Source organism: Balaenoptera ricei, chromosome 9 (genome assembly GCF_028023285.1).
Source record: "Balaenoptera ricei isolate mBalRic1 chromosome 9, mBalRic1.hap2, whole genome shotgun sequence".
NCBI classification, from domain to species: domain Eukaryota; kingdom Metazoa; phylum Chordata; class Mammalia; order Artiodactyla; family Balaenopteridae; genus Balaenoptera; species Balaenoptera ricei.
Window position 1 is genome coordinate 9,015,656 of NC_082647.1, and position 23,566 is coordinate 9,039,221.

The 23,566-nt window shown below is 36.6% G+C and overlaps 1 protein-coding gene across 2 annotated transcripts in view; it reads right to left on the reverse strand.

Annotated features, from left to right (window-relative positions):
- Positions 1–23,566, reverse strand: part of CNTNAP2 (contactin associated protein 2) — a 2,085,708-nt gene that overhangs the window by 1,129,822 nt on the left and 932,320 nt on the right. For both annotated transcript variants that reach the window (XM_059933152.1, XM_059933153.1), the window contains one exon: positions 19,884–20,148. In XM_059933152.1, the coding sequence (XP_059789135.1) occupies positions 19,884–20,148 (265 nt within the window). The remainder of the gene's footprint in view (positions 1–19,883; positions 20,149–23,566) is intronic.

The window sequence follows — 23,566 nt, forward strand, 5'->3', positions numbered from 1 at the left end:
TATGGTTTTCTCAGGGTATATGCCCACTAGTGGGACTGCTGGGTCGTATGGTAGTTCTATTATTAGTTTTCTAAGGAACCTCCATACTGTTCTCCATAGTGGCTGTATCAATTTACATTCCCACCAAGAATGCAAGAGGGTTCCCTTTTCTCCACACCCTCTCCAGCATTTATTGTTTGTAGATTTTTTGATGATGGCCATTCTGACCAGTGTGAGATGATATCTCATTGTAGTTTTGATTTGCATTTCTCTAATGATTAATGATGTTGAGCATTCTTTCATGTGTTTGTTGGCAATCTGTATATCTTCTTTGGAGAAATGTCTATTTAGGTCTTCTGCCCATTTTTGGATTGGGTTGTTTGTTTTTTTGATATTGAGCTGCATGAGTTGCTTGTATGTTTTGGATATTAATCCTTTGTCAGTTGCTTCATTTGCAAATATTTTCTCCCATTCTGAGGGTTGTCTTTTAGTCTTGTTTATGGTTTCCTTTGCCGTGCAAAAGCTTTTAAGTTTCATTAGGTCCCATTTGTTTATTTTTGTTTTTATTTCCATTTCTTTAGGAGGTGGGTCAAAAAGGATCTTGCTGTGATTTATGTCAGAGTGTTCTGCCTATGTTTTCCTCTAAGTGTTTGATGGTGTCTGGCCTTACATTTAGGTCTTTAATCCATTTTGAGTGTATTTTTGTGTATGGTGTTAGGGAGTGTTCTAATTTCATTCTTTTACATGTAGCTGTCCAGTTTTCCCAGCACCACTTATTGAAGAGGCTGTCTTTTCTCCACTGTATATCCTTTTACCATTGCAACAAAAAGAATAAAATATCTAGGAATAAACCTACCTAAGGAGACAAAAGACCTGTATGCAGAAAATTATAAGACACTGATGAAAGAAATTAAAGATGATACAAATAGATGGAGAGATATACCATGTTCTTGGATTGGAAGAATCAACATTGTGAAAATGACTCTACTACCCAAAGCAATCTACAGATTCAATGCAATCCCTATCAAACTACCCCTGGCATTTTTCACAGAACTAGAACAAAGCTACAGTAATCAAGACAGTATGGTACTGGCACAAAAACAGAAATATAGATCAATGGAACAGGATAGAAAGCCCAGAGATAAACCCACGCACATACGGTCACCCTATCTTTGATAAAGTAGGCTGGGCTGAACTCTTAACATCTGAGCCTGCTTCCTCATTTTTTTAATGAACCAGTGGTACAATCTGATCTGTAAAATTTCTTTGGATTCTAATGTTATATGACTGTAATTATAATTTAAGCACAATGTTTATAGTGTATATTTATGTAAAAAGCACACCTCATAAACTGGTGTTATTTTACCACTAATTAAATCTCATATTGTTTTTAACATCATATAGATAAGTCAGGTGTCCATTTATTTACTTTTTATCTCCTCAACTATACTGTAAATTATTGGAGATACTGATTCTGTCCTCTTTGTTTCCATACTACCAGGAATAAGTAACAATAACATAACAGTAGCACAGCCTAATATTTATATGAGCCAGAGACCCTTCTAACCATTTCACATTTAATTCTCAAGGCCACCTTGAGAGGTAGATACTATTATCATCTTCATCAGACCATTTTACAAACTAAGAACCTGTGACCCAGAGAGTTTAAGTAGTTGATGGATACTGAACATAATGGTAGATTTGAACCCCAGCATTCAGGTTCTAGAGTTCAACACACTGCTCCTTATCTAACTCTCAATACATATCAATTATTTAGGTAAGAGGAAGGCAGAGGTCAGAACAAATGAATAAGTAGGTACCTTTTTGATTATAAAATGTTTGAATTTGAATAGATTTATATCTGGTTTCCTGAAGGAGAGTTCATCTCCTGTGTACACAAGTCAATATTGTTGCTACAGAATGTTTCTGCTGGGTACTGGCAGTGGCAACATTGTCTTGATCACTAAATTCAAGATACATATTTGGGGGCATAAGGTATGATGCTTCTTACCATTTCCCTTTGGCAAAGTTCAGGGTAACAAGGCTTTTCCACGGCTGCATCAGGGAAAAGAAATTTGGATGCGTAACTACATCCAAAAATCAAAATTAACAAGAGAGGCTTCCCAAAAACAGTTCCATTTCCAAATTAGTATGTGGAAGCCAAAGGAAGACCCTGCTGTTCTTTCCAGCTCTGCGCTCTGGTAGCAACCATTCAGCAGCAGTGAAAACATACTGGAGCAACGTGTTAAAAAAAAAAAAAAGAAAGATCCCTGAGAAGAACCACTGTTTTTTTCTGGATTTGCAAACAAAACAGACTACCAAATACATGCCAAATGAAAGTTATGTTTTATATGTGCATTTTTTTTTACCCTTTAGAAACTGCTTTCCGTAAAGTTATTGGCAAAGAAACAAAACAATTATATTCATGCAGGTGAAACTGAAGAGTGGAAACACTAAACTTAGGCCACAAAAATAGACTTTTGCCTGAATACCCTGACAAGATATAACTATTTGATGTATCTGTATTGAGAGAAGTTATTTCAAGGGATCAGTTGAAAAGTATATTTTATATTCGATTATATTTGGTTGTTATTATACAACAGCCTGCATGCTAGATATATACTGACTTTACTATCAATTATCTGCCCATTTCTCACTTTTTTTCTTACTGCCTAACCTTATAAAACAGTAACTCTAATCCTACTCACCATTTCCTTTCACCGGTTTCCTCTTATTTATCCTTTGATTTACTTGGTATCTCAACATTTTCCCTAGCTTTTGGAATACCTGTCACTTTTTTATTGTTTTTGTTTGTTTGTTTGTTTACAAGCATGGGGTACTAGAAAGTGCATGGGCTTAGGGAGAGAACCAAATTCATTTCAAGTACTAACTCTGCCACTTTAGAACTTAGAGAATGGGTATAATATTTATAAGCTTTGGCTTTCTCCTTATAAAAGGACAATGGCCGTTTCAGGATTTGTTGTGACGATCCTGTGAGGTAGAATATATCAAGCCCCCAATATCTGTCACAGAGTACCTCTTAGTATGCTAGCTCTGTTCTTTCTAATTGTTGTTTTTCATGAAACAACATTGTCTTGGTTGATATTCTATTCCTTTTGCAGTCCTTAGAGTTCTTTCCAGGGTTTATCTCCAATCTCCTTCAACAGTCATTCCAAATAGATTCAATTCATTTTCCTTAAGATACAATCTCATTATTCATCTATTTTTAACTATTTTTGTAAACTTTCACCATTTTGAGTATACTTATTATGACTTCTCACTGGAGATGGCAAGAAGCGGGTTGAACAAGGAGTGGACAGTCCTAATACTATAATAAGAGACAAATACACATATATGTATAGATTATAATAAAAGCTATAAAGGAAATAAGCAAAACTATATGGTAAAGAGTAATAAGTATTGAATTTAGACTCAGATATAAAAGATAATAAAAGGGTCAAGCTGGGATAGGAAAAACCTAAAGTACAAAGACCCTACAAATTTAAAGAACTTGACTATTCAAGCAATGTAAACATAGGGCAAGAAGGAAGAGCTGCGTTTGGAGAGGTAGGTAGAAGCCAGATCATGGGAGGTGTAATAAGCTATGGTAAGAAGTTAGGGTTGAAACTCATTGAAGGATTTCTTCTCAGGGAGTACCATGATCTGATTTTTAAATGATCTCCCTGGCTACTATGTGGATAACCAAGTAGATAGATAGATAGATAGATAGATAGATAGATAGATAGATATAATAGATAATAGATTATAGAGTGGGTTTATACACAGGGCACTCTGTTTATATCCTCAGTGCTTTAGTACATACTTGGTACCCAATGTGTATTAATGAATGAGTCAGGAAATAATGTGTGTGAGTACGTGAGATTGTGTGTGTATGTGCATCTATGTGTATGTATGTAGATAAGACTGGAATCACATACTTGAGTGGATTTTTATGGAAAACTGTGACTTTTCCCCTCTTACTTTATAATTTCTCTATTTTATGATTCTCACAGAGTGGTATGTGAATTTTTTGGTAGATCAAAGACTAGGGTAATAAAGGGACTTCTGGGGGGATAAAGGTAGCAAAGAGAAGGCTGGCCTCTCTGCTGGTCCTCTATGGAAGAGGAGGAGCATCTCAGCTGTCAACAGTCCCACAGTGAGAGGAAGTCCACTTAGGAGCTGATAACAGCAAGGAGAAGCCCATGATGAGAAGGACAGACTTCTACACTGATTCCTCAGAGAAGGTGCCGGATACTTCCTTTGGCAGAGGAAGCTGAACGCTGGTGGGAGAAAGGCGTCCATTGCTCTCTCTCTTTCTTGCTGAATCTTACCTTCACTTATCCCTCTTTTGTCTCTCAGCTTATACCTCTAAGGAATACGTTTTGAAAACTAATAGATTCCAGTTAAGGCTCATTTCCACTCTAAAATTCTCTTTCTCTTTATTATAGTTCATTTTTTTTCTAACACTTGAATCTAATATTGACAGTCGATTATTTTGACCATGTAGATAAATGCCTACTGCCTAATGCCAAACTCACACATAGACACATAATTTATGTTTGTGCCTGCTACTGATAAAAATGAGAGGAACATGTTATAGTGAACAAAGCACTAGAGAGTACACATATTTAGAAAAATAGAGTTTAGAGCTTGTATAAAACAAGATTACAAATAATAAAGCATGGTTTAGAATAGCGCAGAAGAGTATTTGCTAGGAGAACAATCTCATTGTATGATTAGTTCTGACCATACTAGAGAAGAATCAACAATGTCTCTTCATTGTTTAGAAGTGCAAAAACTTCACAAAGAAAGCAAAAGTAAAATGGAAGGTGTCTAGAATTTTTTCAAAGCACATATATACTGGGAAAGGGGGAAAAAAAGGAGGAAGATCAAAACAGCATAGAGCAAAATGATAAAGAAAAGAAAAACTCTGAATGGTCCTAAAAGGAACCTCAGGAATCAGCTTAACTTATTTACTAGAGAAGACAACAGAAGTCCACACACAGAGGGGAGGTGAGCCTGGATTCCTCCCTTACGGGCACTGGGCTTTGGGAGTGTAACAGAAGAGACCTCTCAACTTGGGCACTATTGACATTTGGAGCCAAATACATCCTTGTTTGGCAGGGAGGAAGGTTTTTCCTGTATTTTATGGGATATTTAACAGTATCTTTGTCCTCCGTCCTCTGGATGCCAGGAGTGTGTGCCCACGTACGCACACACACCCATCCCCCAATTTGTGACAACCCAAAATGTCTCCAGATATTGCCAAATATCCCCTGGAGTCAAAATCACACCCAGTTCAAAACCAGTGCTTTAGAAGTTCTGTCCCTTAAGATTTCTTCTCCCCACCTCCCTGTATTAATATCCATGGTTTCATCAAGGGGAAAATAAGGAACCAGAAAAGCTAGGAACTGTTATTATTATTATTATTATTTTTGGTAAATGCTCAAATGTGTGAGAAAAGGGAATGGAAGAAAGCAAGCACTTTAGAAAAGTTCAGGAAGAGCTATAATTCTGATTTTAATGTCACATCATCTCACTGATTAAATCTATTCTATTCTAAACCATTCAAACATTGCAAATGGAGACATTATAGCACTCAATTAGAAATAGAATTAGTGAATTTTAAGGTTTTTAACTTCATTAAAGATTGAAGTTTTTAAAGAGCATACACACCTACACACTCCTACACATTCACACACCTATCAGCTGCATTCACTACTAGAGATCCACTCATTCACAGCAACAGAGCTCACAATCTGTATTTTTTTTTTTTTCAAGAGTGATGCCCATTGGCTGTTCTATGTAATAAATTGCACTGTGCATTACAGAACTGCTCCAGGCAGCCAAAAATACATAAAGATATAGAACACCCTCTTTTTCAGTTTCCTAAGGGAAATATTTCTTACAGAGACTATCAAGGGTTTTATTTCCCTCATCAAGCTTTTAATGAACAAACCATTTGTTAGGTATGCCTATGGTGCTGATTATCCTGCATGAAATAGAATACATAGCTCTTTGGTTAGAAAAGGTTAGAAGTGTACCTGCCAATGCATCTACATGGACAATCCAGATTTCACATTTTCCTCTATAGTGTTGAATTATAAAGAATACAGGAAAGGGCTTCCCTGGTGGCACAGTGGTTGAGAATCTGCCTGCCAATGCAGGGGGCACGGGTTCGAGCCCTGGTCTGGGAAGATCCCACATGCCGCAGAGCAACTGGGCCCGTGAGCCACAACTACTGAGCCTGCGTGTCTGGAGTCTGTGCTCCGCAACAACAGAAGCCGCGATAGTGAGAGGCCCGCACACCGCGATGAAGAGTGGCCCCCACTTGCCGCAACTAGAGAAAGCCCTTGCACAGAAACGAAGACCCAACACAGCAAAAATAAATAAATAAATTAATTTATATTAAAAAAAAAAGAATACAGGAAAAGATAGAGAACTTGTTGGCTCTGTTCTTCCCATCATAGTGAATAAAGTGTGCTAGAAGGGCAGCAAGTATGCGCCATATGGTCCTATGTGAACCTAGGAAAAATAGGTGCCTGTTCTGGGATTGGGATGGAAGGAAGGTGGAGGTGCTATTTATTCCTCCATGTCATGTATAGTGTCTCCTGTGAAGTTACTCTGAAGTTTAGGTTTTATTACGTTATCCAGTAGAGAAAGGGTTATTGACTGGAGTTACCAAATAGAAGTCAGAGACAACACAATTTGATCATCCAAGACATCATTTTCCTTGACAAAGAAAGTCAGACTAGGCTCCTACAACAAATGGAAAGTCGTTTTAAGTAAGTGTAGAACTGACTGGAGATCAGGGGCCTTAAGTAGAAGGTTGAAAAAACATTGATTTCCTTATTTTTCCCTGGCATTATCATGTCAAATGCATTCCTAAGACTGAAGAATAAAGCTAAGTTAATTTTAATCATGCACATTTCTACCTTTTTGTATTCTACGTGGAAATAATAAATACAAAGGGAATATGACTAATTTCAAGGTTTTACTTCATGTCACGCTCCTGAGAATACATTTTTCGGCAAACGCATAGATATACTTTTATTTTATTCATCTAAGAGTTTACCCAGTACAGCTCTAGGCTTCAATACGCTAAAAAACAACTCTTCCTGCTATAAAAGTATCACATCAAAATTCAGGTCCTCATCAATTTCACACACATTAGCCTCCTACAGTTAAGCAATTATTTCCTTGAGATACTTGCTACTCTCATTTCACAACTAATTTGGTTCATATAAATTGATGAAGACAACAGAATTATAAAGTTACATTTATAACATCTTAGTATCAGTTCATTAAAAAAATCAATCAACTGGATATTGGGAAACATGCCACGTATAAGATTGTGCTCAGCTCAGAGGTAGAAGTAAGAACAGGAATTCTGTCCTCTGAAAGCTTTAGGAGATTAAGCCTTTTCAACCAGGGTAGTCAAACATCTGAACTACATAATATACGATTTCAAACTAGTGAAAACAATAAAAGTGACTTAAAATTTTAAAAGGATTTGAGATCACCATGGGATGAGTGTTCAGGCTTTCTGTGGAAAACACATGGGACTTCGTCGTAAAAATTGAGGGCTTCGTGGAAGATTTTCCAATGGGAACATGATGACACAGCGGAAGCACTCACTTTGAAATTTGCATCAGGAGGGGGATGTATGGAGTGGACTTGTTGAGAGGTGGGAAGCAGAGAGAACAAGGACACTGCCACTGCCCAAGTGTAGCTCCAACAAAAAAAGCAAAGATGAAAATATTGATCACCTATTCTCTGCCAAGTGTTGTGATAAATTCTAGGAATCCAGAGATGAGTGAGACGTGAGAGTGGAGGAGTTTACAATTTAAGATGGAACAAAGAGCGATTGTTATTATCCAAGATATGGGGTGCCATATATACCAGAGGATGGTAGATTATTCTCTGGGGTTTGAGAGAGGAAATGATACTAAGTTATTACTAAATGTTACGAAAACTGAATCTTGAAGGATGAGTAGGAGTTTTCTGGGGTAGCATTTAGAGGATGGGATTCTTGGCAGATAGTGGAAAGTAGTCAGAGTTTATGGTGTAGAGCAGGAAAAATGAGGCCAAATAACTCCAGCTGGGCTCAGTTTGGGCATACTCATGAAATTAGTCTGCTTAGAAATTAGGACTTATAGGTAATGGAGAAAATATCAAAGTATTTTCCTTGCATTTTAGAAATATAAACTTGGATAATGTGAGAGAGAGAAATGAGAAACAATAGGGAGAGTATGAAAAAGGCTCCTGGGAGAATCCCAATGAGACGTGATCAGGGCATCATTGGTATGAGGTGCTGCATTCAACAAATATATCAGATGTGTCATATTCAAAAATGTCTGATCCTCGGTGAATGAAGGCCAGTGTGTTGAATTAATATGAGAGGCTGTGTGGTAGAATGGCTAAAAGTGCTGACTTCAGACTCAGATATTTTCTGGACCCTTTTTCAAACTTTTCTAACTACTAGCTGGAGTGGTCTAGGTGAGTTATTCTATCTCTATGCCTCTGTTTCTTCATCTATGCAATGCAGATGATAATAGCCTTTATACTGAGGAGTTACTGAATTAAATGATTTAATACTTTGTGCACATTATCTTTGTTTAAACAGTGACTGAAATAGAGAAAGATCCCAATCAGTATTAGCCACTGGGAAATCTGGCTCCAGAGATATATGCTTGTAACTGCTAGGCCATAAAAATAGGACAGTGATTGAAAAGAAACACTCATTCTGGCAAGTAAGATGGCCTTTATTATCTTTTTAAACGATGGCTTTTTGAACTAGGAAAAGGAACAGATGGAGAAAGCACTTCCAAAGAACTGGTGGCACTTGCTAAATCATTACGTGTGCCAGGCAAAGATGAAGAACAAAATTGGAATTTTCTAAAGGTTTTGAACTTGGATACTACAAGAATGATTTTACCATTGATATAAATTAGAAAGAAGGTTTCACAATTGTACCTAACTCACAAGTCAACTGAAGCCTTAAGCAAGTTAATGAATTGGGAAGGACTTAGCACAGTGACAGGCATGGCGTAAGCATTCAGTAGCCATTAGCCATCATCACAGTCATTACTGCAATCCCAGGAGTAGATGAGAGACACATCTGGATGACCCTGGAGTTTCATTTCTTCCAGACTTTTAGTTCCATAGCAGAGCTGCATCGGCAGATCTGAGTCAGCACAGCAGAGAAGCAGACTGATATCAGCCACTGGGCTCCAGGGGGCCTCCCTTTTCCAATAAGGCAGCTTTTTTGGACTCCTTCCCCCATCATGACATGAAGCATTAAAAGTGAAGGCTCCTCTCTACTGGAATCTTGGCTATGGTGTCAGCCAACCATCTACGCCCAGTCAAAGCTAAGAACTTGAGGCACTGTTTGTATCAGTATTTTACTACTTCTCTTATAGTTCTCCCCACGTCTCTCAACAAACGGTGTCATATCTGTATGCCAAGAAGCAATAGGCATTTGATGAAGGAGGGAGGTGGAGATTTGGTATAGGTCTGCACAGGAATTGAAAGAGGCATTTCAGGTTGGGAGATGGTTGAAACTCATGTCCAAAGGGGTAGGCGATATTTACAGGCAATAGTGGGTTGTAGTCTAGACTCAAGTCAGCAATGTCAGGATTAAAGATAAAATAACAGGGAATTTGAATGAGGGGGAGGAAGACTGCTGGGAAATCAGAGGTGAGCAGTACTCCAGTATCCAGGCAGGGCACTGGCAGCATGGTGAAATGTCCAGGGGTAGCAAAATCTCAGCCTGTGGACAGAGGTTCAGCACTAGGGATTCGATCTCTGAAATGATCCCAGAAAGACTAGAGGTGCTAGAAGAATGAGTGGCAGATTATCAGCATCTTTCAGAAAATATCAGATGCTAATAAGTGCTACAGCAAAGATCTAGGCAGAACTTTACTTGTAAAAATTAGATCTTAAGGAGTGAGAGAAAAAAAGCAGTGGCTGGAGAAGAAAGAGGACTCAGAAATAACTGTAGGAATTCAGTTATCAAAATTAGGGTCTGTGCTTAGGTTAGCAAGGCCTCAAGGGAAATGTGTCAGAATAAAATAAATCGTAAAATTGAATTATGATCAAAGGTTCGTCCATACACATCATTATTTCCTGATACAATGTTACCAAAGGTAATACTTTCTAAGCAGTATTGTGTGGCTTCTGGACAAATTTTCTTGTTAAGAGCTTTTATAAACAAAGGAAAGAGACTAAGAAATACTTGTGGTAAACATCTCAGAGAGGATCCAGAGGAATCATTCTTTAGGCTGATCTCAAATCAATTTCAGAGGTTCCCAAGTAGCTCTCCAGAATCAGCAGGAAACCTATCCCAAAGAGACTCATTTCCACAACTAATTATAATGAAGTCATAGATAACCCAATGAGCCTAAATTCTCATTGCTCAAACTGCTTAAATTCATCAAAGAAAAAGAAAGGAAGATGATAGTCAAATGGTACTATTTCACAGTCTGAATTTCCTGCTTGAGTTAATTACCCAGGGTAATTCTCATCATGAGGGTTTGGGGGAGAGGTTCCAATCCAATGAGTTTGCATTATTTCAGATTATGAAGGTAAATCTCTGATTTTTCTATGCCAACACTATTTTTATTTTGTTAACTATTTAAAACAAAATTATATACTCAATGGTAAAAATATCTATGATGTGACAGTTAATTTCATGTGTCAACCTGACTTGGCCACAGGGTGCCCAGATGATTGGTTAAACATTATTCTGGTGTGTGTCTGTGAAGGTGTTTCTGGGTGAAAGTTACATTTGAATCTTAGCCTTAGTAAAGCAGACTGATCTCCCAAACGTGGGTGAGCCTCATCCAATATGCTGAAGGCCTGAATGGAACTAAAAGGCAGAGTAACAGGGAATTCCTTCTCTCTGCCTGATGGTCTTCAAGCTGGGACACTGGTCTTTTCCTGCCTTCAGACTCAGGCTGAAACACTGGTGTTCCTTTGGTCTTGAGCCTGACAGCTTTCAGATTGGATCTCATACCATCAGTTTTCCTGGTTCTCAGGCCATTGGATTTGGAGTGAAATTACACCACTGGGTCTCCTGGGTCTCCAGCTTTTGACCTCTTGGCCTCCAGAATTGTATAAGCCCATCCTTTCTAACAAATCTCTTCCTCTCTCTATATACATCCTATTGGTTTTCACTGGAGAACCCTGACTAATACGGTTGACTTATCATCTATTATATAAATCTATATTGCTTAAATTTACCAATTACTCATCTGTCAGAGAAGTTTCAGTTCTTAAACTTATATGAAGCATAAAGATGAAAGGCCTCTCAGCAAAACTACTCTGCTCTGTGTCCTCACTTCTCTTGTTTTGGAAGCATATTCAATGCATCCATATATTAAGTTTGGGACTCCTGAGCTGTGTCCTTTGCTGGTCTTGCATAATTCATTTTTAGTCTCATAGTTTGTAGTAGTGATGTCTGATTTTTTTCTCTTTGATTAGTTCATTTGTACAGTAAACTAAAGCTTTTAAAACATGACCCGGTCCCTAGTGGGAGTTTTTAACCTCCATTTTATCCACCTACGTTTACTAAATTTCATCCTCTCCTTGCAACTTTTAAAAATTATTATACACACACACAATCATGTTATATTCATCTTGCCTGAAAAAGGCAAGGAATATTTTAAAAGGCCCCCAAACCTTGTAGAAGCTAGAGTGGGTATGGTATCCTGCTGTGTGATTATAAATTAAAATGTCCCCTTTGCTTTCTAAAGAATAAGTCAATACATCATATCACAAAATGTTCCCCCCAGTCTCTTTTTTCTTTCATGTTGGAATATAATGCTTCTATTGATGTGGAAATGCACCAGCATGCAATGAAGTATAATTGAAGGTAGATTTCCACTCAGCTGGCATGATGATAGCACAGCCACTTTGGGAATTGAAATATAATAAAAAGTCAGTTAGGTGACACTACCTAGGAGCAACACACTGTTCACTCAGATGCTTTTTACTTGGTACCATGTGACTCTTACAGCAAGTCTATTTGTGAATTTGGGAGAATAAAATCAGCAATCTGTGTTGTAGGTATATCCAAGGTTATCTATATTTATATCTGTAGATCTGTATCTGTAGCTCTATGTGCATCTCACTTTTGGCTGTTGCTAAACAAGAGGAGATATGCTATCCTAGCACACGTCTAGGCTCCTAATTAAAATGATCACGATGCCCCATGAATCAACCTTCCTCAGGCTCCATCTCCCCTAAGAATCCAAAGCCATGTTTTGTTTTCAGAATTGTAAAATGATGGATTTCTGAGTTTTCCTTGAACACTTTGGATATCTAGAAGACCATCAAAAAGTAAAAACTTCTAAAATCAATTTTTAGATACTTTTTTGGTAGAAGTATATGTAGACTATTTGGAAATAGAGAGATTTGTATCTATTGATTCACTATTAAGAGAGAAAAATAAAATCTGTTTTTCCCTGACAGCTAGCAACAGTTTTAAGGGAAAATGCCTTTATATATGAATTCATCTAGCTCCCCCTCCCTTCCTCCCTCCTTCCCTTTATTTATCCTGAAAAAAAAAAGGTTTAAAATTAGTTATGTATATTTTCAAATAAAAGCTCATAGACCCAACATAAAATGTTCCATTTGTTATGTAAATGCCATTAAGGAAATTAAGTTGAAGCCCATTGTTTAAGGACGCACTTTTAAAAAACTGATTTTATATATATGCTTCTGTTTAAGTAGGGAAACTAGACTTTTTAAATCGATATAACCTACTCTATGTAATTTCCATTCATAATGTTGTTAAGCATTATACTTTTTAGGAATATCATTTCACCCTCAATTATTTATGCTTGGTGTTTGTTTTGGAAAATTTGGATATTATGGAAAATGTATTAAGAAATTAGTAATGGACTGATAACCTACCAATTAGAGATAATTAGTTAGCATTATCCAGATTTTATTTCATTCAGATCTCTTTTCTAACTATCTATATATTTATAATAATATTGGGGTCATAATCTATATAAAGTTTTGTAAACACTTTTAGTCACTGTATTTTCCAATGGTATTAAATATTTTTGAGAAACATGATTTCTCATAACATAATAGTATTCCACATAAGAATATACTCTTTAAAATCACCTCTTCATTTAAAATATTTACTTGTTTTCAAATACTGTAAAACAAAGTACTTGACAAATGTGAAGTAATGCCTAAACATTACTTATTTTTTGAGTTACAGAAATTTAAGAAATCTAGAAAATTACCTGCAGTTTGAAATCATAGAGCTGAAAATCAATTCTCAATAAATAATTAAAACATAAAAAATAGTATTATAAACTAAACCAGTTTTTCTTATGTGAGGAAAAAGAAATCTCATGATGCAAGTTATCACTGAACTTTGAAATTGGTGTGAATTAATTCTTTCAAATATTAATATATTAACTACATTTTCAAACGTTCATAAAATCAAGAGAGGAGATATCCTAACTGCTTAGGATAGACAGTGCCAGGAGTAGTCCCAGGGAAATAAATTTGCTGAGACTGAACTGGGAACTTGCCAGTATCTGCCAGCAAGTTCCCCAGCTACACACAAAGCCAAGAAAATGTCTACTCCTTAGGCTATGGTCTGAATGTGTGGTGTGTCCCCCAAAATTCACATGTTGAAATTTTAATGCCCAGTATGGTATTAGTAGGTGGGGCCTTTGGTAGGCGCTAGGTCATGAGGGTGGAGCCTTCATGAATGGGATTAGTGTTCTTATAAAGAAGACCTCACAGGCTCCGTCACCCCTTCCACCATGCGAGGACACAGCAAGAAGTCTGCAGTCTGCAACCAGGAAGAGGACCCTCACCAGAGCTCAAACGGGCTGGCACCGTGATCTCAGGCTTCCAGCCTCCAGAACTTTGAGAAATAAGTGTGTGTATATGAGCCATGAAGTCTATGGTATTTTGTTATGGCAGCTTGATTGGACTAAGATAATTTCCCTTAAAGCACCCAAATGGAAGTTTATCAAGGGTTTACAAAGGAAATTGTACTACAAAACAGAAATAAAAAGAGACCCCGGAAAGATTCCCTTTGGAGACAGAAATACAAAGATGATGTTTGCTGAGTACAGGTTTCTGAAGCAGTGTGGATGCTGAGAAGTCATTCTATAATTGAAGCAATGTCTACATGAACAGAATGAGGAGGTTTGAATAATTCAGCTTAGCAAACAGTTGATTTAGGAGGAAGGCATATTCTGAATGGCTCTTCTAAAAGGCTTTGTTTACATGGATGGAAATTGATTTTTTTTTTCAATAGGTGAGAAAGGTCATTAACAGAAATCACTTTCCTTCCACCATATGAATGCTGAACCACATTTTATGACCTTACTGATATGGGCAGACAAAAATTTTAGAGTATGATTCTAAACATCTGTCTGTAATTTAGTGGCATAAAATTGAGGCAGTTTGCAATAAAAAACTTATTTCAAATGGTAGGCAGGTTTTTCTTGTGTGTGTGTGTGCTTTGTTTTCTTTTGTTTGGCTATGTATCAGACAGTAATACACATGGACATTTTTTTACTACTATTACAATATTATAATATTGTTCCTGGAAGATACATTTAGTTTCCTAATATGGATTGATGGAGTACATACACTCAGGCAATTAGAACTTTAAAAAATTCCAACTCTTCAAATGAGAAGACCAATCTGTAGGTCAGTGTTTTCCTAATTATGGGTTGCAGCTTGTTTTTAGGTCATGAAATCATTCAGTGGGTCATGGTGATTTTTTTATAATGGAAAAGAAAAAAGTTAGAAAAGAAAACATCAAAATTATGAGAGCACATTAAAGCACAAGGTAAATTTTATTTCATAAAACTTTGTTTCAGTAGGTATTGAGTATGATATAAAATATTTTCTGTTTTGATCAAAATCATTTGAACTTGGAGGATGTTATGCTAAATGAAATAGACAAAAAAAGACAAATACTGTATGACCTCACTTATATGTAGAATCTTAAAAGACTAGAAGTCATATAGAATCAAAGAGTAGAATGGTGGTTGCCAGCGGCTTGTTGAACATTGGTCAAAGAGTACCAACTTTCACAGTCAGGAGGTGAAAAAGTTCTAGGGTATCTAATGCGCAGCATGGTGATTATAGTTAAGAATACTGCATAGTGTACTTAAATACAAAATAAAATAAGAGAGAGATCGTAAGTGTCCTCACCACACACACAAAAGATAACTATGTGAGGTGATACATGTATTAATTAACTTGTTTGTGGTAATCCTGTCACGATGTACATGTATATTAAAACATCACATTGTACATCTTTAAGAAAAATCACACTGTACAACCTAAATATATACAGTTTTAATTTGTCAATCACACCTCAATAAAGCTGGAAACAATTTAGGTGCACAAAATCATCTCTAGGTCCACCTTTCCCAGGGTAATGGATATGAAAGGTAAAATGAAAATTATTCTCAGAGTGAACAGATGTTATCCATTTGACCCTTTCAGCATGTTTTTTTCTTTTTAGCACTTATTCCTAGTTAAAGGTAATGCACAAATATATATTCACCAGTCAGTGACCTCTGTTCTAAATAGAAATAAATGTAGTGGAATGTTTTATGAAAGCTGATGTTGCAAGTTGGAAAATATTTTCACAGAGAGATAACCCACTCTGCAAATTCAAGGTTACTCAGAGTTTGACTAATTTTTACAAGTCATAGTCAATATCTAATGAGACTTAAAAATTAATCACAACTTAGAGGGAAAAAATGCGAGAGGGTGAATAATATATTGAATAGTCTCTAACTTATCGAATTTATTTTGAATTCATCACCAAAGAACAATATTTTCCAAGATGGCTTTTCAACCAAATGACTTACCTTCATCTTGGACTACAGAACTTATTATTTAGAAGCAGCACACACATGTGTGTGTGTGAACAACAACATGTTATTAGTGTTTTCCTCTTCTAGATTTTCTGTTATCGCCTACATTTTTGCAACCAAGCTATTTCAAAAAAGAAGTAAAATAGGACTGTCATTCTTCAGTGCTCATGCTGTTGATAAGAATAGGGTAGATATAGTTCTCAGTGTATAAGACTTTCACCTCCAAGGTAAAGGAAATTGAAGATGATTCAAAGAGATGGAAAGATATCCCATGATCTTGGACTGGAAGAATATTGTTAAAATGGCCAAACTACCCAAAGCAATCCACAGATTTAACGTGATCCCTATCAAATTAGCTATGACATTTTTTTCACAAAACTAGAACACTAATCCTAAAATTTATTCGGAAACACAAAAGGCCCAGAATTGCCAAAGCAATCCTGAGGGAAAAGAAAAAAGCTGGGGGCATAATCCTTCCAGACTTCAGACAATACTACAAAGCTAGAGTAATCAACACAGCATGGTATTGGCGTAAAAACAGATATATAGATCAATGAAATAAACCCAAACACCTACAGTCAATTAATCTTTGACAACAGAGGCAAGAATGTACAATGGAGAAAAGACAGTCTCTTCAGCAAGTGGTGTTGGGAAATCTGGACAGCCGCATGTAAATCAATGAAGTTAGACTACTTCCTCACACCATACACAAAAATAAACTCAAAATGGCTTAAAGACTTAAATATAAGACAAGACACCATAAAACTCCTAGAAGAGAGCATAGGCAAAACATTCTCTGACATAAATCATAGCAATATTTTCTTAGATCAGTCTCCCAAGCCAAAAGAAATAAAAGCAAAAATAAACAAGTGGGACCTAATCAAACTTATCAGCTTTTGCACAGCAAAGGAAACCATAAACAAAATGAAAAGACAACCTAGGGACTGGGAGAAAATAACTGCAAATGATGCAACCAACAAGGGCTTAGTTTCCAAAATATATAAACAGCTCATACAACTCAATATCAAAAAAACAACCCAATCTAAAAATGGGCAGAAGATCTAAATAGACATTTTTCCAAAGAAGACATATAGAGGGCCAATAGGCACATGAAAATATGCTCAACATTTCTAATTATTAGAGAAATGCAAATCAAAACACCACCAGTCAGAATGGCCATCATCAAAAAGTCTGCAAATAATGAATGCTGGAGAGGGTGTGGAGAAAATGGAACCCTTCTACACTGTTGGTGGAAATGTAAATTGGTACAGCTACTATGGAAAACAGTCTTGGAGGTTCCTTAAAAGACTAAAATTTGAAGTACGATATGATCCAGCAATCCCACTTCTGGGCATTTATCCGGAAAAGACAAAAACTCTAATTCCAAAAGATACATGCACCCCAATGTTCATTGCAGCACTATTTACAATAGCTAAGACATGGAAGCAACCTAAGTGTCCACTGACAGATGAATGGATAAAGAAGATGTGGTACATATATAAAATGGAATATTACTCATTCATAAAAAAGAATGAAATGATGCCATTTGCAGCAACATGGATGAACCTAGAGATGATCATACTAAGTGAAGTAAGTCAGAGAAAAGACAAATATCATATGATATCACTTATATGTGGAATCCAAAAAATAATAAAATGAACTTATTTACCAAACAGAAATAGACTCACAGACATAGAAAATAAAATTATGGTTACCAAAAGGGAAAGGGAGGGGAGGGATAAATTAGGAGTATGGGATTAACAGACACACAATACTACACATAAAATAGTTAAACAGTAAGGATTAACTGTATAGCACAGGGAACTATATCCAATATCTTGTAACAACCTATAATGGGAAAAGAATCTAAAAAAGAATCTATATTTGAATCACTTTCTTGTACACCTAAAGCTAACACAGTATTGTAAATCAACTATACTTCAACAGTAAATGAATAGGGTATATATAATACAGAACGATTTCCCTTTGTTAAACCAAATATTAGTGTCCTCCATGTTTGGGAAAAAATGGAAATCTTTGAAACATAAATATTTTCTTTGGACTATGTAAGAGTGAGACTATATAAAACTTTGGATTTCACATCTGTTCTCCTTAATTTGCACAGATTCTTAGCTAAATTGACAAAAACGTCTGAAGTCTACTTTTATCATATTTAAGCAAATCTATTAAGGTAAATTAGTTATTGCATATTGGATTCCTTTGTTCTTTCATATTTTAATAAACACAGTTTAAAATAGATGAGAGTTATCTTGGAGTCCTAAATTAGACCAAATTAAATTAGTAAATGTCTATTAATCACTATGTTTAAGATCCTATTCTTTTAATTATAATGGTTCCTGTTATGTGGAAAACCACCAAGAGGTCAGGTTTGCTCAGTGAATGCCAGGAGGGAAGCCTTCATCCTTATATTTTTATGTGTTTAAGCATTAGAAAAGAATCATTAAACATAACAGAATCTAGTGGGGAATTTCTCAACTGTGGTAAATATTTGTATGTGTATTTGTTTTATGTGTTATTCTGGTCTCTCCAGATAATTTCTATTTGCTCTAAATCTCCCCAGGTGGATTTATACTGGGAAGTAGTGATAAAATATGGTGATCAATCACTTTGACTCTGAACATTCAGGGAAAAAGCAAAACTAACAACATAAGAACAGAAAAAGTAAACATCTAGGTATTTCACAATAGCTTTTGATTTCTATAATTCAGAGACATCTGTGACATAATGATTCCTGTCTTCCTTGAATCCTTTTCAGTAATAGTCCACAGAGCCAGGCCATACAGAAACACACAGCCTATTGTATGAAAAGACACCTATCCTTGAGCAGGAGATATTGTGTGTTCAAGGAGCCACAGTGCTGAAATCAAACATTCCTGGAGCCCTCTTACGTTACAGGTGCTGCTCTATATGCAGGGTCGTGGCCTCTGCCTTCAAGGAGCTGATAGCATAGAAGAGAAATGAGATGGACCAAATCATACAACATGTTAGCAACTGTGTCAGGTGTGTGCATATGGTGTCACGAGTGAATACGGAATATTTAGAAATCAGAGTCCACAGTCACACAGTTGAGCCTTCTCTTATGAACTTCCTCTCTCAGTATTTGGTACATCTGTAAGGGGCTCAGGAAACATTCTGTTTCCTTCTGTCTTCCATTTCTAAATAGTTCTTTACTTAACATAAGTACTTACTTAAAACACCTATTGCAAGAAACATCTAGAGAAATTCGGTGATTTTTAAAATTATTTATCAGTCCCATATCATACATTGTTCTCTTTGTTTATGACATCTCACTTGGCAATCTCAGTTTTCTCTGCACCATCATAATCAAGGAATATTCCAAGGTCGCCAAGTTTGTTCAAATAACAACAATATTACCTAAGTCTCAGTTTATCACACAACTACCATGTCAAGTTTAAAAATTACTCTGCTTAGCCAGGCCAGTCTGCCCTCAGTCGATACATATCTCTTGTCATTCCTCTTTGTACTCACCCGCCCTTTTTTTCTGACACGTTGTACAATAGCAAGATCACTTTGAGCTTTTGATTCAAGCAGTAGAATATACCTTTAAAGTCATAATTAAATCAATACAGTCTTATTACTAATAGTAAAAGGTATTTGAATGCCCATAAAGTCAAAAGATAAACTACTCTTTCTTATGTTAATCAAATAAACATTCTTTGTTTTTAAACATATAACATTAACTTAGAGGAGTATCCACTGCTCTATTCAAAATGAACTAGCATTTGCAAAAAAAAAAAAAAAAATGGAAGATTTCAGTCCTCTGAGACAGTCTCAACCAACTTTCCTCCTCGCCCACCCTCACCATCTCAGTGAGGTTCTGTTACCCTCATTCAATCCGCACTCAGGGCAGCTAAGAGAGTACCTCAAAAGTCTGATTCCAAACATAATCACGAGCATGTGACACCAACACAGCAACAACAGAACTTTAGCTGCGGAAATCACGATAGCAGTTTCAGGAGCAAACATTGAATAGATTTCACTGACCTGAGGAAATATCTATTTGGCTCATCTTGGTCTGCGTGATGTTGATGTGAACGCTGACTTTGCTGTCAGTGAGGTCAATCTCCACGTTGCCCAGATTATCCGCAAAATGACTGAAAAGCAGGAGACCATTGGGGTTCCAAGTCCTGAACTGGAAACTAACCGAAAACAGGTCCTGGTGAAGCCGTCCGGGCACCTCCAGGTAACTGGTAGCATTGAAAAAGACAGGTACCGTGTAGGGCTCCACGCACGTGAAACTCAAATTTCCCTGGAAAACAGAAGGGCATGTTTTAAGGAAAATGTAGAATAAAATAAGCATCCATGGAAGACAGTAGACAAAGTGACAGTTTTACAAATTTCAAAGCAGAACTTGAGCCTGTGTGAAATTCTCATGTGCAGCCGTGTGACACGGATGCAGCAATTGGATACCTCGGCATGTCCTTCCTGCGATAGCGAACAGGGTACGGCAGTTGGCTATCAAGTTGAGGAATTCATACAAGCACCATCCATCATGGAATGGAGAGACTGACAGCCTGATGTGATGGGCTGACTATGGAATGGATGTGTCCCTGTGTGGTGGGCTTGGGTGTGGACCACTGGACCTTCTGAAGACAGCACAGAGCTGCTTTTCCCTCCCCCACTACTGATGCTGCATCAGCCAGGGAGGGAATGCCTTTGTCCTCTTTTGGATGGCCTTGGTCAAGTGTTTATTAATATATAAATCTGGTCTCAGTGGGAACTATGATCATTTGGTTGCTATTTATTAAATTATTATGGGGCAAATACTCTTGGGTTTTATCTCAATACCTAATATATATGAATTAATATTAACTATTTAGCATCAATATGATTGTGATTATCTCAGATTATTTTGTTATTCAACTCAAAGTCTCATTTAAATTCCCATGAGGGACTTCCCTGGTGGCGCAGCGGTTAAGAATCCGCCTGCCAATGCAGGGGACACGGGTTCCATCCCTGGTCCAGGAAGATCCCACATGCTGCGGAGCAACTAAGCCCATGCACCACAACTACTGAGCCTACGCTCTAGAGCCTGTGAGCCACAACTACTGAGCCTGTGTGCCACAACTACTGAAGCCCGCGTGCCTACAGCCCGTGCTCTGCAACAAGAGAAGCCACCGCAATGAGAAGCCCATGCACTGCAATGCAGAGTAGCCCCCGCTCGCCGCAACTAGAGAAAAGCCTGTGTGCAGCAACGAAGACCCAACGCAGCCAAAAATAAGATAAATAAATAAATAAATTTATAAAATAAATTCCCATGAAGTGTGCATATATAACACATTAATGTTTGTGGAAACAGTGACATGAATGTACAAAAGGAAAAGAAAACTTGCAATAATTAAAGCTTCCTCCTTCCCCTTCACACTCCCTCTATTTGGTACAAGGAGATTTGATTTATTATTCAAATACATTGAATTTTATATTCTAGTGTCTAAGTACCTTCCTTTTAAAGATATGAAAATCTACATATTCTTCCATCTTTTTTTAACCCACCATATCTTGAGGAATATGATTTGGAGACATTTTCACTTCAATTTTTGTTTGTTTGTTTAACAACACCGCATATTTGTCCCTAGATGCATAGCTCTTCCACTTTAGTACATTAAGCTAGGCTGTCTCTCTGAATTAATATTCAAATTAAATTTGTGCTGTGACTTCACAGATGATTATTTTTAAATGCTTACTTTTCCCGATGAAAAGAACTGGTTGTGCATAATAACTGAGATGTCATAAATGACTGCATGCCTGTGCTGTGGGGATTGTCTCCCCACAAAGTTAAAGGTATTTTCTGAGTAATGGTGCTGACTCTGGATCCACCGTATAATGAGGAAATGGGTGTGTATATAGAGAGGGGTGCAGGATGAGTGCTGAGTCAATTCCACTGAAATATCAGCACCTGACATCTTTGAAAGCAAATTTCCTACGTAAATATTTGCCTTTGTAGAGCTGCTTGCAAATGTCCAACTTGCCTCTATACTGCCTAAATTTTTAATACATAGGTATATTTTTGTTTAAAAGCCTTTTTTATGTCTGTTCATTCTATTTTAACAAACATAATTATAGATAATTCATGCTTTTCTAAATGTCTTTGTTATTCAAGTTAAAATAGCATTTATAAGCACAATATATTTTGTGGTTAAAGCTGATTTTGGAATGAGTCTCCGGAGTGCAATTCTCTGTAGTTTGGGTACCTAATTAATACATTTGAGGACCAACTGGGAGGTCTGGGCAGAAATAACACTTTACTTCTTAAAGGTGTAAATAATGGAAAAGGTATTATGATGATTCGGATTCTGTACCCTTCTATCTTAAGTAACAATTTCTGAGGAAACAAAAGGACTCTGATGCCATTTTATCCAAAATTTAAAATAGCCTATGTATAAATACTGCTCTAGATAAGAAATAACACAGCACAGCATGGAAAGAGACCATGACCTCAGGGGTCGGATACTGTGAATCCACAATCTATGTTTATTGGAAAGTTATTTTTCCAGTTTAAATCTCAGTTTTCATCTACAAAATGTTTATGACAATATCTCCCTTGTAGTATTGTTCTTAGATTACCATAAATGTAACAGGTCTTGTACAGTGCCTTTTGCCTGTACATGGAGCTATTATTATTTTTCTCTACAGTCAATATATCTTATGAGAAAATTTCACCAAAGTTCAATTTTTAACTATTAGTATAAATTCATCATTATTTTTAAGAAAGATAATTAGTAAAGAAAAATTTTGCATTAAATTATTATTTTATAGTTTCTTATATCCAACCCGAACTCTTGGTTATTCATTCAGCATTTCCATTTGTCCAATAATTTTATGAAAACCCTAGACTCAAGTTTGGGGTAACAAGACCAGAGTCTTTTAGAGCATAGCACAAATACTCATTATATTATCCACTCCCACTGGCTCCCAAATATATGGATCTCTGGATTCCCAGGCTCTTCTCAATTACATTTTGGGATTAAAGAAAGTCCTGCTCTTGCAGAGCCATAAGGAACTCACATACCAGATTTTTAAGTTGATATCTTGTAGTGATCCTATATGGTGTCATAGGAATGCAAGTGTGCTAGCATGTTCTTTGATTTCTACTCTCCTTCTTGAAATAGTTCAACCTGGAAACACTCACACCAGAGTCAGAGAAGACCACTGTGAGCTTCTGGGTCACAGATTTCACTATCTAATCTAATCAATCTTTATTTAATTGCATAATATTTATTTGGTATGTTTAGCTTTGACAAGAAGTTTATTTCTTTACATATTTGAGTGAATTAACTTTGGAAACATGGAAGTAAATATAATAAAGTTCCTGGTTTTACAACTTTTAAAATATTGAATTACATCATAATCAAGAAATGCAGAGCTATATACGATTTGACATTTGGAAACACGAGGCTGCCGATTTAAGGGCTGCTGAATAGCTGGGATGAAGTATGCCTGTTCCTCTGCCATGGGGAATCCAGAAACACTGGGGCTGAAATTCTGGGCCCCATCTGAATCAAGCTTATTGTCTATTTCTGGTTAATTTAACTCAAAAACTGGTATCTATTCTCAGAGTAAATTCAATGTCTCCATATCTTCAGGTAACTCTAAAGTTAGTTTTATATGGTTGAACCCACCACAAGCCTGATGATAAATGCTATGATGCTGTTGTTTATTAACAGTCC